The 17,167-nt window shown below is 42.2% G+C and overlaps 1 protein-coding gene across 4 annotated transcripts in view; it reads left to right on the top strand.

Annotated features, from left to right (window-relative positions):
- The window catches only part of tanc1a (tetratricopeptide repeat, ankyrin repeat and coiled-coil containing 1a), a 70,873-nt gene that overhangs the window by 35,933 nt on the left and 17,773 nt on the right, over positions 1–17,167 (top strand). For all 4 annotated transcript variants that reach the window (XR_008397265.1, XM_053684119.1, XM_017481478.3 and 1 more), the window contains exons 6-13: positions 1,895–2,111; positions 4,681–4,962; positions 8,731–8,856; positions 9,236–9,523; positions 9,621–9,763; positions 12,511–12,742; positions 13,999–14,165; positions 15,507–16,111. Coding sequence is in view for 3 of the 4 variants with exons in the window: in XM_053684119.1 (XP_053540094.1) it covers positions 1,895–2,111; positions 4,681–4,962; positions 8,731–8,856; positions 9,236–9,523; positions 9,621–9,763; positions 12,511–12,742; positions 13,999–14,165; positions 15,507–16,111 (2,060 nt within the window). In the remaining variant the exon portion in view is untranslated. The remainder of the gene's footprint in view (positions 1–1,894; positions 2,112–4,680; positions 4,963–8,730; positions 8,857–9,235; positions 9,524–9,620; positions 9,764–12,510; positions 12,743–13,998; positions 14,166–15,506; positions 16,112–17,167) is intronic.

Here is a 17,167-nt window from a genome sequence, read left to right as displayed (position 1 = left end):
AAGACAGACGCCTCTCGTTATTCCTATGATATTCATAAATCCGTTTAGCAATACCTGTGATTTATTTATTTATTTATTTATTTTTGCTATTCAAATGAGACCCATTTGTATATTGATTACTGCATCGTGTGTGTTTGCTGTTTGTGTTTGGCCCTAGTATTGTGTCCTGAATCATCTGTTGATACACTGTGGTGATGTATAGTGTGTTTATTAATGAGCGCCGTTATCGTCGCTACGGAAAAAAAAATTCACGCCGCGATGTAGGAAAGATTTCGGTGCGAGCGAGTAGCGCAGATTGTCCTCATAAAGATGAAAGATGCTGGAACGGGTGGAGGAAATGTTGTCGAGCAGGTGCATCACTCTCCATCTGACTGGGCGAAGGGCATTTAGCTGTTGGGGAGGGATGAGAGCGTATGTGTGTGTGTGTGTGTGCATGAGAGAGATTGTGTGTTTGTGTACACAGTATGAGTGCACGTTTGAAGTGGGTGGAGAGATGAGAGTCCTTCATCAGTGGACTGCTGGCAGGCGGCTGTTCTCAGGAGACCAGAGCTCCAGTACACTGATTATACACACACACACACACATACAAAAAAAAACCCCATCACTCTAACCTATATAGAGATAGGCACAGAGAGGACAGAACTGGATCTAGGGCTGGATCTTCTGCGGATGAGAACAAGGGGAACGTTTCTTATTTAGCACACCCACATTTCTTCCCATGAACATCACGGTGTTATGTTATAGAGGCAGGAAGTCTGTTGATGCCAGTTCTCGCAGGTGATTCAGTCACATCTGGACGGTGCTAAATGCAGGTGGGTTTAGACATGGTTCGTGATCCGATCCCTCTGACCGCTATCTGGGCGATGTACTCTATCTAGACGCAGAGGATTCGCCGTGACACCAATGACCTCCTTAAGTAAAAGTAAGCATTCGCATTACAAAATGAGGAAGAGCCGGAAAATTTCAACAATCACTCACGATTTGACTCTATTTGTGATACCACTAGACATTAGCAGTAGTGCTACACTACAGGTGCATCTCAGAAAATGAGAATATCGTGGAAAAGTTCATTTTTTCCCCATGATTTAATTCAAAAGGTGGAGCTTTCATATACTCTTGATTCATTACACATGATTACCGCTTACAGCTCATGGACATCAAAAATCCTTTATCTCAAAATATTAGAATAAAGAATTTTTTGAGATGCACCTTGTGTATAAAGTCAAAGAAAAACACAAAGCAGCAAAACAATCATTTTATCATGAATTTTAATAGGTCGTGCTTATTTACCAACCAACATCCTGCATGTTTGTCTTTTATGCAAGAACATGCAATCATTTTTTTCTTAATTCATGGTTAATGCTGCATCAGAACTAGGCGTGTAAGCCTCATGCTTTCACATGATTCGATATGATTTTGATTCTTAATAACTCGGCGTTTTCACCGAATCTGTTACGATATGATTTTGTAGCCTCCGACTGTTTTTCAGCGCACTTTGCTCAGAACCTGGAGCAGGCCTGATGTTGTTTTGTGAACGATGTAGGAACGTTTTAAGTATCAGTGTTATGGACAAATCACCTCCTAGCCTATTTACACGTCAGTTAATTATTTATTATTTATTTATTCATTCTTTTTGACGGAACGAATCGTCCGATTGTTAGTCAAGAACTGCTTCTGAGAAGTCAAAGTTTATGCTACATCAGAACTGTGTCTGAACAGAGTGTCTGAAGCACTTCTGAAATCTCTGAGCCTATATAGTCTTTCAGAACAGTAGGAGGATCGTCATCAAACAAGGCGGTAACAAGGTGTCGTCTAAAGGGCATGATTTATTTGAATGTATGACTCGTGGCTTGCGTTTGAGCTCGATTGTTTTTCTGTTTGTCTCCCTCTGCAGTGTCCGGTCAGTAGTCAGGGTGCGAGTCCATGTTCCACCCTGACTGACAGCACGGCGTCTCCCAGCGCCGAGAGCCCGTGTTCCAGCCTGACGCTTAGCTTGGGTTCTGTGGAGAAACCACCGCCGTGTTGCTCCGGACCCTGCAGCACCACCACAAGCACCACCACCATCACCACCCCCAGCTCCACACTGGAGAGCAAGGACAGCGGCATTATTGGTAAGACACACACACGTGTGTATATATATATATATATATATATATATATATATACACACACTCACAGTTCTAAAGACTCTGTGGCTGAGTCATGCATGGTAAGACCATCTCTATCCCATGCTGAGCTTCAAAAACAACAGCTCTAACAGGATCCCAGTCGTACCGCCCTTTACACTGCGTACTGTCGAATAAAACATGCCATTGTGCCAAAAATTTAAGCAAACTCTTTTTTTTCCCCCCATACATTTTAGAGCAGTGCAGCTGTATCATTTTAGTACATGGACATCATAAAATCATACAGGACATAAAGGGTCACTTAAAGTAAGTCCGAATAACAAAGTTGCAGCACTCATGGTTAATAAACGCACAGAAGAAAATATATCTCCATTTTCCGATTTATCTACAAAAAAAAACTGTAACATCAAAGACAGGATCCCCAGGATCAAAGAATTCAAAGCAGATTAGGATCAAATGTGGGTGTGTCCTGCAACAAGAAGAGAGAGAGCGTCTGATAGGCATTCATATTTATTTACTTGTGGGATGAAGAAATATTTGGACAGCATACGGGCCGAACCATACCCTACGTAACGTATGTACGCGAACGCGTAGACTCGTAGCTACGCAAAGTAGATTTCACATGTCGCGGTGTTCAAAAATGTGTCGCAGAGAAGAGCAAGCCGCGTTCTGAGTGTAGCAACCAGGCAGTGCTATAGTCAGCGATGAGCAGAGGCTAGTAACTCCCAGTCAAATGTCATGGCAGACCAGCAGTTTGATGAGCCTCTGGTTCCTTCATATAAATCTACACCGATCAGCCGTAACATTAAAACCACCTGCCTAATATTGTGTAGGTTCCACTTGTGCCGCCAAAACAGCTCTGACCCGTCGAGGCATGGACTGCACAAGACCGTTGAATGTGTGCTGTGGTATCTGGCACCAAGACGTTAGCAGCAGATCCTTTAAGTCCTGTAAGTTGTGAGGTGGGGCCTCCATGGATCAGACTTGTTTGTCCAGCACATCCCACAGATGCTAGATCGGATTGAGATCTGGGGAATTTGGAGGCAACACCTTGAACCCTGAAATTCCTGAACAATTTTTGCAGTGTGTCAGGAAGCATTATCCTGCTGAAAGACGCCACTGCCATTAGGGAATACCGTTGCTATGAAGAGGTGTACTTTGTCTGCAGAAATGTTTAGGTAGGTGGTACGTGTCAAAGTAACATCCACATGAATGCCAGGACCCAAGGTTTCCAGGCAGAACACTGCCCAGAGCATCACACTCCCTCCGCCAGCTCGCCTTCTTTCCATAGTGCATCCTGGTGCCATATCTTTCCCCATGGAAAGCGACGCCTATGCATTGGCGTTTGCGTTCACGAAGATCGTTATATCGGCTTTAGCACGCCTTGTTAAAATACAAATTCTTCATTTTAGTCCTGAGGTTACCCAAACCTCATTACTCAACTGTATCCAAAAGAATTAAAAGGAGTGCATGAGGGAAATGGAATCGAGTGCAGTGCATAGCCCAAGGATTTAATCAAAAGAACAGGAGAATAGAAATGCCTTTAGGCATGAATTAAAGTCGGGACACATCTGAGATCATCTGTGTTGTAGCTGCTTCAGAAACGATCCTCATCACTCGCATGCCCCATGCTTGGGGATTCTTCAGACAGAGGTCATGTGGCATGGATTAAATGTTTTTGTGTGATGTCATACTGTATAATCACTGCCATTTTCAGGACCAACTAGGGCAACGACTGACACACATACTATAGAGTGTCATTTTTGATTTTTTGTGTGTTTCATTCATACCAATATATCGACATACAATACATCTTCACCAAGCGGCGGTGAAGCAGACACTTCCTATCATATTGCCTTCTAGCTATGTTCGCTATGTATGTTGTGGGGTTTTTTTTGTCAGGAAAACACAAATTCTGTTCATTCTCTGCCAGTTTGTGTAGGTTCAGGGGAAAGCACATTAGATATATTTTATAGGCTTTCTCGCAGCACGGTTTATTCTTCCTAAGTAATGCGAGTCATTATGGGGGGGTGGGGTGTAGGTCATGTGGTGTGACTGATGGTGTCGGATCCTAATATTGGGTAATGATGCATGTTACTATGCGCATTCCTTGACTGTGTGTTCTTTTGTCAGGTGTACCTGCATAATCGCATAATAGACATCTTGTATTTTTTTCACACACACACACACACACACACATGCACACACACTTATGTACAGAGCACTTGCCGGTAACAGTAGTGTCCCAGAGTTGTCCCTGATTTGTGTTCTGGTGAAACTGGGACGGCCTTGTCTTTATTTCAGGTCTGCCTCAGCTTTGAAGTAGGACACGAGCACTGTTTTTTTTTTTTTTTTTTTTATCCCAGAATAGTGCTTTTTATTTGGATGCGGTTAAGAAAAGGATGACGAGAGAAAAGTGTGTAATGTACCGGTCATTATTTTGATGAGTTTTATCACCTCACAAGCATCAAACATTTTACATGAATGTGTGTGTTATTCCTGACTTTGTCCTGCCCTTTTTGTAATTTGTCCTTTTTCTAACCTTGTCCTTTAGCTACAGTGACGAGCTCCAGTGAGAACGAGGAGCGTTGTGGATCTAGTCTGGAGTGGGGAAAAGATGGCGGCGGCAGTGGCGGTGGCGGTGGTGGTGGGACTGTCAGAGACAGCAGCCATCATGCTCCTCCACCTGCAGCTCCCGTTGCTGTTGGAGACTCATCAGTACCCAGTGATGCCCAGCCTCAGCCCCGGACTGCTACAGCTGCCCCGTCACCCTCAGATGGACTCGCCCCGTACCACAGCACCTCACTGGTCATGCCAAGGCCCAACTCAGTGGCAGGTTAGTGCGCGATCGCATCACATCCTGTTCTAGATATGAATGAATTTAATCATAAATTTCCAAAGCATTTACACACATAACGTGGTATTCATGAAACTCCCACTACATGTTGCTCCGGAGTTTGTAAATTTGACTATAAGGAGACTCACTAATTGATTGATTGACTTGACATGTAATTGGTGACGAGTTACTGTGACTTTAAGGAAGTTGAAATCACTATTCATTGTTTATTTCAGTTGCATATCGATTTAACTTAAATATTGTGAAATTCAGTTGTTTCATATTAATAACTTGAGAGAGTTCCAAAAGAATTCCAATTCCAAAACAATTTCTATTAGGACAAATGTATTCAATACTGATGGCGCCCTGTAAAAAGGAGGAGGAGTCAAGGGGCGGTCACACTATTCTTTTCGTTCCCATTGCCTTCTGTTCACACACATGCGAATGCTGGAGATCGGAAACGCAAGCTCATGCGAAATCAATTAACATTATCGGTGTGTTCCAAAATTCAAGTTTTGTGAACTCGGACCTGCGAATTCTGACGGTGTGATGTATTCAGGAAATCCAGGAAGCACTGATTATAGTGGTGTCGCACCATTTTTAACAGAATCTTTTAAAGAATATAAAATCAGCATCATTATTTATCATATGTGAACCCACAGCCTTCTCCTTTCGTCGGCGTCGCAACAGTAACCGTGCTAGCACATCAGAATCCATGATGTGTGGGTTAACAAAAAAAAAACGCAACTCCTTGGCGCATGATGTCATATCCGGTTGCCGCCCATATTCACAGCAGTCTCCGAGGATATTTCACGTGCTGAAAATCTACCGCCTTTTTAGTGTGCGTCTACGGTAGCCGACACACTGCAATGGCTGAGCTGCATTACTGGAAGATTTAGCAAATGGGTTCCCAAACTAGAGTTTGCGACCACACACAGGGTGGCTCGATGGCTTGATTTCCAAATGGGGTCGTGCATCTCCTTCTTTCGTTTATTTTATGAGTGAATATTAGGATTTTGTGTGCTAATATTTTTAAAAAGTGTTTCTGGGAGTTGCATTCAGACAAGCCGCACTGTTATTTTGGTCTTTTTCCACTGTCTTAACGTGCTGCACTGGCGTAGTTCAGCAATAAAAATGGGCAAATTTCACGACGGTGGCAGAAAGTTTTCAAATCTCGTCAGCCTGCGCATCGCTGTGCATTAAATCGCTAAGCAATTTACTGTTCGACTTGGAAACCTAATGAAAAAGGATGTTTTGTCTGTACACAAGTTAGCCTATAAACCAGATTCCTCCACTTCCACTTCACTCCACTAACCTGGTATGGAAAACTTTTCCTAAAACCCAACACTTCCCACTAGAATGGTAGGTCAAATAGTGGTCAAGGGTTATAAAATTCATAATATCCATTAAGCGTTTTTAATGACTTCACTCACTGTACAGAGAGAGTCTTGGTTTTAATTTTCCAAAATGCGATTTTAGTGCTGCGTTAACAAGTTTGACCCAAATACCAGCCTGTACGATTGGAATCAGCCGTGCAAATCATATTTTTAGTTCAGGGCTACTTTAAAGGACAGATTATTCAGAGTTCTTGTGATTGGACAGAACAGGCTTTTTGGGGATTTGCTGTCCCTCCAACAAATTGTGTGTGTGTGTGTGTGTGTGTGTGTTGCAAGAGAAGAAGATCGTCTTCCTTCTGTATGAGCATGTGTTTCTCCCAGAGGAGAAAGCAAACCGTACCACCTCAGTGATTCTGCTGCTGCTGTCAGAAGGCATGAAAGTGTGCACTTTTCCTTCTGCTGGCAAAACATAACAACACGATGACAGAAAGCGAAGAGGGTGGAGTACATGAGGGATTTGGGGGGGGGTTGGCTAATGCACTGTGATTTTCTCCTAAATGATTCTGGTTCATGCACACACATTTTCAAAGGCTTGTGTGTAAATAAACTAATTCCAAATTTCAATGTGTTGAACATTTTTGAGGCAAAAACTAAAGATTTGTGCAAGTGGAATAGGCAGAAAAACCTGGGAAAATGTTTGTTTTTTTTGAGCCAAGATAGGAGTCTGGAAGTAATGGAGCTGGTCGAAAGTGAACAGACTTGCCTATAAGGACTTCTGTTCCCATAAAAGCTGCGTCAGGAGAGAGGAAGGTCGGCCATGTCTCCGAGAGAACTGGGAACAGCCATCTGACAGCAACGCTCCCCTTTTTCACTCCACTCCTTCCCTCCACCTCCTCCTCATCCCTTCATGATTGCAACGTGATGCTCCATCTGCAGAGATTACACGATTCAGGCCAATGAGATTACAGCGAGGACAGAGGGGACGCGGCTGAGCAGAATGTGCTAGAAAAACAAAACGAATGAGCGGCTAACGGAGTGAATGAATCGAGTGGTGATCGTATGGTTTATGCTTCACGGGTGCGCGTTAATACGCTTTGGGATACGTGTTGTCCTGCATGTACAGTGTATGAAATAGTAGGCGTGTCGTGACGTGGCCTCTGCGTTTCAGCCTTAGTGAAGGAGGCGTGGCCTCTGTGCCTGTCTGTCTCAGTGAAATAAACATGTCATGTTTATTCGTTGGTCCCACTGAATGGGCGTGGCCTTTTTACCTGTCAGTCCCAGTGAGGGAGGACTGACAGGTTCCTGCTTGTAGTAACTGACAGCCACAGGTGCCACGCCACATTCACTGAAGGCTCTTTTCCTGTAAGTCCCAGGGAAGGAGGCGTGCCATACAGTGTATGTCTGTCAGTCACTACAAGTAGGAAGCTGATGGTTTCCATAATGGTTAGCATCAGTTAACCATCGGTTATCCTTTTTTAAATCAGGTAGCTGTAATCAGGGTTGAGTGATATGACAAAAATATCATATCACAATGCTTGAAGACAGTCGTATGATACGCGATATCCATCCATCCATCCATTTTCTATACCACTTATCCTACAGGGTCTCGGGAAACCTGGAGCCTATCCCAGGGAGCATGGGGCACAAGGCGGGGTACACCCTGGACGTGGTGCCAATCCATCGCAGGGCACACTCACATACACACACACACACACATTCACTACGGACACATTGGACGTTTCTGCGGGCAGAAAAGCGTCATTAAAACTGAAAAAAAGAGTCTAATTATTTTATTTAATATCTACAAAAAAAATCAACTCCAACAATGAAAAGCAAGGGGGAAAAAAAAAAGAATTGCCCATTTATTTTGTAATTATTTAAAAAGTTACCATGACAGCAAGATATCATGCAAGTTATCACGACAGCAACAATTTTTCATGATATAGATATTATATCATCATCGCCCAGTCCTAGCTGTAATATCACGTATGTTAGCTAACAACATTTTTAAAGTGTCATGCCCAACATTATGAAATGATGCGATTGTTTTCGAAGCGTACGAAGTCTGTTTATTGTCCCATCCCAGTTTGATCAGCAGCTTGCCAAGTAAATAAGAACCTCCTTCTGTTGTGCGACACCAAGAACGTTTCAGGCTCTCGGAAATTCTTTGTTGCTTCGTCACCACTTCTACTCAACTTAAATCAGTGAAGGAGACATGCCTTCCCACGTCTCCTTTTTCGATAATAGTCAAACGATACTACGTTAGTCTGTATCCATATTTCAGTGGATCCTATTCAATCAAAAACAACTCTAAATCAGAAATTACTGGCTGCTTTAAACGTTTCATATATTGACATATTGTGTCACACTGCTCTAAAACATTCTACTGGGATCTCTATCTCACTCTCTCACTCTCTCTTTCTCTTTCCAGCCACCAGCAGTACTAAGCTGGAGGAGCTGACGTATCTGGACGAGCAGCGAAATGCCCCATTGCGTTCCTCCCTGCGTGGACCGTGGCATGGAGCACACACCAGCGGTCGCAACCAGGAGAACAAAGGTACCCTGTTTGTTTCCACCTCTGCTCACCAAAACCATAAATATATCAAACTGTGAATGACTTGAAGTAGCGGTTCAACAAAATAAATATCATCAGACAGCACCATCATTAAACAGTTCCACCACTGTGTGTGCTCATGGGAAAATAATTAGCTCTTATCATTTATTTCTTTCTAATAAGATGCTCTATTTCTTAAAAGAATGGGTTGGGGCACTTTGACCAATCTTTAGTTCTAAAAAAAATCAAAATAAAATAAAAAAGGTTTTAAGAAATCTGTAACATGGCTAAATGTTTAGTAGGTCTGTTGTACTTTCGAAACCTGATTATTGTGTTATTTTAGTATCCTAATCGTTACTTTCTGTATTTAACCCCTACACAGCTCGATTCACACCATATAAGCCGGTAGACATCATGCTCAAACCCTTGCTGTTTGAGATTCCCAGCGTTAGCAGCATGGACACCGTGTTCGTAGGCCGTGAGTGGCTGTTCCAGCGTCTGGAGGAGGTCCTGATGGGCGAAGGGGAGGCGGGGCCGGGACGCGGTGCCGTCGTAGTGGGCAGCGTGGGTTTCGGAAAGACAGCGGTCATCTCCAGACTCGTGGCTCTGAGTTGTCACGGTGGCCGGATGAGACAGATCGCGTCCAACAGCCCTGGAGCTTCGCCTAAGAGTAAAGAGTGCACACTCCACAGTGCTTACTAGCTATAAAAAAGACATTTAGGTGAGTATAATATGAGCGTGTGTGTGTGTGTGTGTGTGTGTTGCAGGTGGAGGTAGAGGAAGTGACCACTCCAGCCATGGCAGCCAGCTGAACCCACCGTCTCAGAGCCCCCACCGCAGCAGCAGCTGCCCTCCGACCCCCGACACACACCGGCACAGAGAGGAGGCCGTCAAGCGCCTAGCTAGCAAGGTTTAATACACCCGCGTCTTCTTTTTCCTCTACACTTTCTCATGATGTGTATTATGGAAGTTTACTTGTGTAAACTGTTTATCATTTGAATGAATTTGTATAACTATGAGCCTGTAAAGTTATACAGCTACAGACATGGTGAACGAGCAGTAGTGCTACGCGGTGTGTTTTTAATCACACAAAACTGAGATGCTAAATTGTGTTGATTTTCTTATGCAAAGTAAGAAAAACACGAGGTGGCAGTATCAAGTATATCATCGAAACATTTTAGTGGCTTAGATTTCTATTGATATACCGTGTTGGTGTTAGCTGTAGTATAGTAACACATTTCTAATGAGATATTTTATGTACTTATATATTATATTTATTTTATCCACTATACTACACTATACTCTACTGTACTTTACAAAACTACACATTTGATCTACTGTGGTGTGCTTTACTATGCGTAAACTATACCATAGCTATTGTATCAGTTATAATGTGCTATACCGTAGCTATTCTATCTACTGTGGTATGCTATTCTACAGGTGCATCTCAAAAAATGATATATATTCTAATATATAATATTAAAATATAAATATATTCTAATATTTTGAGATACTGTATTTTTGATTTCCATGAGCTGTAAGCTGTAATCATCAAGATTAAAACAAAAACAAAAAAAAAGGCTTGAAATATTTTTACTTCATTTGTAATGAATATTAGAATATATGAAAGTTCCACTTTTTGAATTAAATTATGGGAAAAAATGAACTTTTCCACAATATTCTAATTTTTGGAGATGCACCTGTATACTGATACTATACTATAGCTATTTTACCTACTATGGTATACTATTCTACACTGATACTATACTATAGCTATTGGATCAGCTATAATATACTGTAGCTATTTTGAGATTAGCTATACTCCACTCCTCCCCTCCACCTCCTCCTCTTCCCTTCATGATTGCAACGTGATGCTCCATCTGCAGAGATTACACGATTCAGGCCAATGAATCGTTATAGGTATCAGTTATAATATACTATACTATAGTTATTTTACCTACTTCTATACCGTTCTATACTGTACTATACTGCAGCTTTATTGTCTACTATACTATAGTGTATTGTATTATACCTATTTTATCTACTATACAATACTATACTGCACTGTACCAGTTTTATTTGCTATGGTGTACTAAACACTGCTTCACTAAACTATACCTATTTCATCTACTGTTAAATACAATACTATAAGTATACATTGTAATTATATATATATATATATATATATATATATATATATATATATATATATATATATATATATACTAATACTGTATAAGTATCCTTTATTATATTATAATATGCTATAATATACAATGCTATATCTCAGTTTTGGAGCGTGACAGGACGGAACTAAGTGTCTTGACCTCTCTAACGCTGGCTTTTTCGCCAAAAAAACAATTAGGTTTAATTGGCAATTGTTTGTTTTTGTTTTTTTTGCTCAAAAATATCAACGTTTTCTGATTTTCACCAAATTCACACTGTGCGTTAGAGAGGTCAAGACTTAACACAGTGCACTTAGTTTCATCCTATCACACTCCAGAGCTGAGATCTAAACTTCTCATTTTCAATATATTACACTAAATAAAATATACAGGTTTGAGACACACAAATTTACACAATTTACCGGTCGATATCAGTTAAAGTACGCGTGCAGTGCTTGAGTTTGCCATACGTCCAGTATGCTCGCCAAGTCATGTATTTCGGTTTCCCGGAAACTATACAATAGATATCATACTCCCAAGACATTGTAATATCATACTCGCAATCAATGAAAAAAATCACAAATATCATACTCGCAATCAATGTATAAAAAGCTGTTTGGTTAGAAAAGTTCATTAATAGTCTGACAGAAATATGATAACACAGCTCTTACAGTTACAGTAAGAGTACTGGGGTACATCACACCACCAAACAATTTCTAACTAACTGAAATGTGTTTCATTGGAAAATCTATCTAATGAAATATTTTGTTTGCAGTCACATTGGCAATAGAGACATTTTGTTATAACACCCCTTCATGGCACATTGTTTTGATGCATAATTATTTAGAAACTAGATGAAAATATTGTATCTCATAAATGAATTTCTTAATTTAGAGATGCAACAAATGACACAAGCGGTCAATCCATGAAAATGAATGAAACGTTAACGCTAGGTGACTAACAGTGTATGCGTATCTTGATTTTAAAAGGAATTTTATAAATATTTGCATTTTCCGGAGCAGTAGAATTAGTTTTGACAGCCGTAATTTGTGCAGAGTTCAGACTGAGCCGGTGAGAAGCGAGCCTGTGTGCTAGTGATGACACTGCATGCATCTCAAACATTTCTGCCATTTGCTTCACAGGAAAAAATCCGGTGCGTCTGATATCTAAAATATAATTGTGACTGAAAAGTAGCACCTCCCATGCAGTTCTGACACCTTGCTCCTGTTGAGCTGTGTGTGTGTGTGTGTGTGTGTGTGTGTTTCTGCGTGGAACATGTTTGCTGTCTGCATCTGGGCTTCATCTTGGCTGAACGTCCTAGTCACGCCTTTTTAATCAGCCATCTGTCAGCCCGCGCTCTTCTGCAGACTGACTGTGTGTTTCTGAGTTACGGGGGGATTAAGAGCTCATACAGGAGTGGGGGTAAAAACAACAACAAAAAAGAGAGATCAGGGGTCGTTCATCCGTGGATCTATTTGTGTTCTCCCGGCAGGTTGTAGCATACCATTACTGCCAGGCTGATAACACCTACACGTGCCTGGTGCCGGAGTTTGTGCACAGCGTGTCTGCGCTGCTGTGTCGTGCTCCCCGGCTCGGCGCCTACAGAGAAATGCTGATGAGGGAGAACCAGTTACAGAGTCTGCTGAGTCTGCGCTCGTGTGTGCAGGATCCGGTCGCAGCCTTCCGACGGGGCGTACTCGAGCCCCTCGTCGTCCTCCGCAAGGGTGAGAGACCTGCCGTCAGCCTGATCTGTAACCCCTTAATGCTGACTTCACATAATATAACATGTACAACTGAATACTAGATTCAGCACACACTTCCAGGACTCTATTTATACCAGTGATTTTTCTTTTCTTTCCGTTTTCTTCTTTTTTTTAAAGAGGAAAACTTGATTGAACAGACTTCTTAAGACAGAGATTTTATGCTCTATTTACAAATGGTAGCTCGAATATTTTTTCATTTCAGTGCATCAAATTTTGCTTCAACATAAGGCGTCTAATTTATGGAATCTAGTTTCTTGATTGACTGAACCTGCACACTCATTCCCCGGTCTGGAAAAGTATGGAAATGTTATAAAATTTTCATAAAAGTTTGGGATGTTCGTCCCAGGAACACTGGACTCGAAACAGGAATACACCCTGGCTGTAATGCGCACACATTCTCACACTCACTCACCCCTAAGGGCAATTAAGAGTCACCAATCCACCTACAGGCATATTTTTGGGAGGTGGGAGGAAACCGGAAAGCGGGGAGGAAACCCATATGGACACAGGGAAAGCATGTGGAACTGTGAGATGTCAGCGCTACCCACTGTGCAACGCTCCCAAGTGGTGCAACTGAAAAGTGTTCACCTTGTCTGCAGCTTTCCGTGGTCGGGAGTCCAAGAGAGGAAATATTGGCACACTGGCCAATTGTGGTCATCTGTGAGCTCGTGTATGCGGAAGCGGGTGGATAGCGCTTTCCTCCGAGTGTGTTACGCTGCCCTGTGACGCAGCATGAGCAGCAGGTCGAAAAGATGTGCTTCTCTGGCTTCACAAGTCTCGGAGGAAGCACATGATGGACATCACCCTCCCCAGTAGATATCTGTAGTATGATAGGCTGGTGGGTGGCCAATAAGATCAGGCAAAAATCCAAAAGAAAAGAAAAGTAAGTTGCTTTTCGGGTTTAGCGTTGCATAAGTTTTGAATCGGAATTTGATGCACTGAAATCGAAATGTGTTGTAAAGTGAAAATATGTAGTTAAATCTTATTTTAAAACAGAACATGTTTAATTGAGTTTGAATGAATTCAAAGTTTTTTTTTCAAATGTAGGATTACAAATGCCTAGTAACACTAGGTTATATTAAACCTTAAACATACTTACCTTACATTAAAAGTGTAAGGTATAACACTCTCAGGAGTTCCATATAAACATCAGCAAACTGTGAAAGTGCTTTAACGTCTGCTGCACACTCCTCATCCTCCCCACTCGAACCTTGCAGAGAGGAAGATCGCAGAGGACGACTACATCATCCTGGTGGACGGTCTGAACGAGGCCGAGTTCCACAAGCCGGACTACGGAGACACGATCGCCTCCTTCATCACCAAGATCGTCTCCAAGTTCCCCACCTGGCTCAAACTGGTCGTCACCGTCAGGGTTAACCTGGTGGTGAGTTGACCTTTGACCTGATATTGTGTGATGGCTCTCGATGAATGACTACAATGAGACTGATTTCTGATCATTCGGGGTGTTTTATATTCGGCTGGTTTTGCTCTCACTCTTTTCTCACTTGGATTGTTTTGCTCTTTTTGTATTTTATTTCTCTATTTTTAAAATATTTCTCTCATTCCTGTTTCGCTGTTAAATGGTGTTTGGCTTTTTTTCATTTGTTGACGGGACGCACATGCATACCTTATTTTTTCTCTCGCTTTTTTTAAATGAAATAATTCTCTTTACATTACTTCCGCTCTTATTTTTAGGAGTGGCTTTACATGTCCAGTTTTTATTGTCGGGAAATTTTTATGGTTGGGGAAAAAATGTAGTAAAGTTTTTATTGTCGTCTTCTTCAAAAAAAAACCCATTGATACTGTCACAAGTGCAACTTTATGAAATGAATTGAGTGTATCTAAATAGTAAGAGATTCTCTAAAAATGCAGCTTTCAGATCAAATCCATTATATGTAGGTTATATGTGGAATAAAACACAATGAGGCATGCTGATATAGGAAAATAAGTAACGATTTGTTGGTGTGATGCGACCCAGGCTTTTCACATAAGTGTTTTATTCCTCTTACACCACATCAGTTTGAAAGAATGACATCATAGGGTGGTTTTTTTCATCCATTTATAGTTACTGGAGCATTAAATGATTTATTGTAACCAGGTGTGGTACTTCAGGAATAGCTTTGGCTGCTTTTTTAATTATTTTTTAAAAACATTTTTAATCAAAGCTGCTGTTGCTGTCTGGTGGTTTGAGGCCACTGTGGCTGTTAGCAGTGAGCAAAGAGCCTGTTCTGATCAGAGACGATGTTAACAGACTGGACTGTGGCCTGCTGGGAGCCTGTTTATGTAAGAGGGGTCAGTGGCTCGAATACAACAGTGCAGATGTCCAGAGCAAGTGAGAGAGAGAGACTGAGAGAGAGAAAGATATTCTGAGTTTAGCAACAGCAGGTGCTTGTAAACTGGGGTACTTTATGTCCTTTTCCCGGACTGTTACTTGCATCTAGAAATGGGTTACTTTTTTCACAGCTACCTGAAGTGCTAGTTTTGATAAGAATTTCCTGTTACTATTTGAATCATAGCTGAATCGTAAATAAATAGACATTAGTTCTGTCCATGCAAACTCTTACAATAAGCATCATGGCGTTAGAATCCCAAATTAAGTGCAGTTTTGCATGAAGCAAAAGTTTGCATACCCTTTGAACAAAATGAAGCAGAGATTTATAGCAACAAGACAATTTCATAATTTCGTTTTTTTCCTTTTTCTGTGTTTATAAATCCTTTCCCGTAGGACGTCACCAGCCTGCTACCTTTCCCCATCATTTCTCTGGACGACACTCATGATAAGTCTATCTCTTCCGACTTGCACGCGTATGTCCAGCACCGTGTGGAGCACAGCGCCTCCATCCTCACCAACATCACCTCCAACGGCAAGGCCGAGCCAGCGGCCAGCTCTAAGCTGGGCTCGCACCTGGTGGGTCGCAGTCAAGGCTCCTATCTGTACCTGAAGCTCATCTTGGACCTGCTGGAGAAGGGCCACCTGGTGATCAAGAGCTCCAATTACAAGGTGCTGCCCGTGTCACTGACTGAACTCTACCTGCTTCAGTGCAACATCAGGTTCCCGACGGCGCCAGCTTTCGAGCGCGCACTGCCCATCCTGAACGTCGCGCTCGCCTCGCTGCACCCACTAACCGATGAGCAGCTGTTCCGTGCGCTTAACGCCGGGAGCCTGAAAGGCGCACTCGAATGGACCGACTTCCAGCAACGCATGGAGGCTCTCTCCTGCTTTCTGATTGGTCGGCGTGACAGGACGCGCATGTTCTGCCACCCGTCCTTCAGGGAGTGGCTGGTATGGAGAGCGGATGGAGAGAGCACCGACTTCCTGTGTGAGCCAAGGTGAGCAGTGATGTCACTTCCGTTCATTTCTTTTCATTCACTAAAGCACAGAAGTATGCAGACTGTGAAATTCATCATTTTCATTCATTGTGCGTCTCAAAGTATCGTGACGTGTATATACGTCTCTACGAACAAAACGTTTATTTACTTTCGGTTGGTTCATATCAACAATATCGTGTACATTTCCATTTATTCATTTAGCAGACGCTTTTATCCAAAGCGACTTACAAAAGAGGAAATACAAGCAAAGCGATATTTCAAGCGGAGAACAATACAAGTAGTGCTACCGTACAAGATCTTTAATTGAGTTCTAGAGGAGCAAAGTGCGCAGAGTAGAAGTGTAAGAGACAGAGTAAGTTTTGTTTTGGTTTTTTTAGGATAATGTGGGGTTGGTGTTGTAGGACTTAGTTAGGTGTTCACAGAAGAGGTGGATCTTTAGCTGTTTTTTGAAGATGGTGACAGATTCTGTGGTCCGGATTGAGGTTGGACCTTCATTGCACCACTGAGGAACAGTTAGTGTGAAGGTTCTGGAAAGGGACCTTGAGCCACGCTGAGTAGGCACTACTGATCATCGGTCATTGATCAATCACAGATTGCGTGAGGGAACGTAAGCCTTCAGGAGAGTGTTGTGGTAGGAGGGTGATGTTCCAGACAAGGTCTTGTACGTGAGCATCAAGGCCTTGAATTTGATACGGGCGGCTACAGGAAGCCAGTGGAGGGAGATGAAGAGGGGTGTGACATGGGTTCTCTTGGGCTGGTTGAAGACAAGACGTTCTGCTGCATTCTGAATCATCTGAAGGGGTTTGATGGAGCTGGCTGGGAGGACCAAGAGTAGTGCATTGCAGTAGTCCAGTTTTGAGATAACAAGAGCCTGGACTAGTATCTGTGTAGCCTGTTTGGTGAGACAGGGTCTGGTTTTATTGATGTTGTACAGAATGAACCTACAGGAACGCATCATATCAATATATATCTGTCATTTCAGTATCGTTGCCTCTTTAAGATTAAAGGAATGTTTAATGCAGTGAGTAAATACCTCAGTGTACCAGCTCATAAACA

Source organism: Ictalurus punctatus, chromosome 12 (assembly GCF_001660625.3).
Source record: "Ictalurus punctatus breed USDA103 chromosome 12, Coco_2.0, whole genome shotgun sequence".
NCBI lineage: Eukaryota > Metazoa > Chordata > Actinopteri > Siluriformes > Ictaluridae > Ictalurus > Ictalurus punctatus.
The sequence above is the reverse complement of the archived record's forward strand: the minus strand, read 5'-3'. Positions and strand labels throughout refer to the sequence as shown.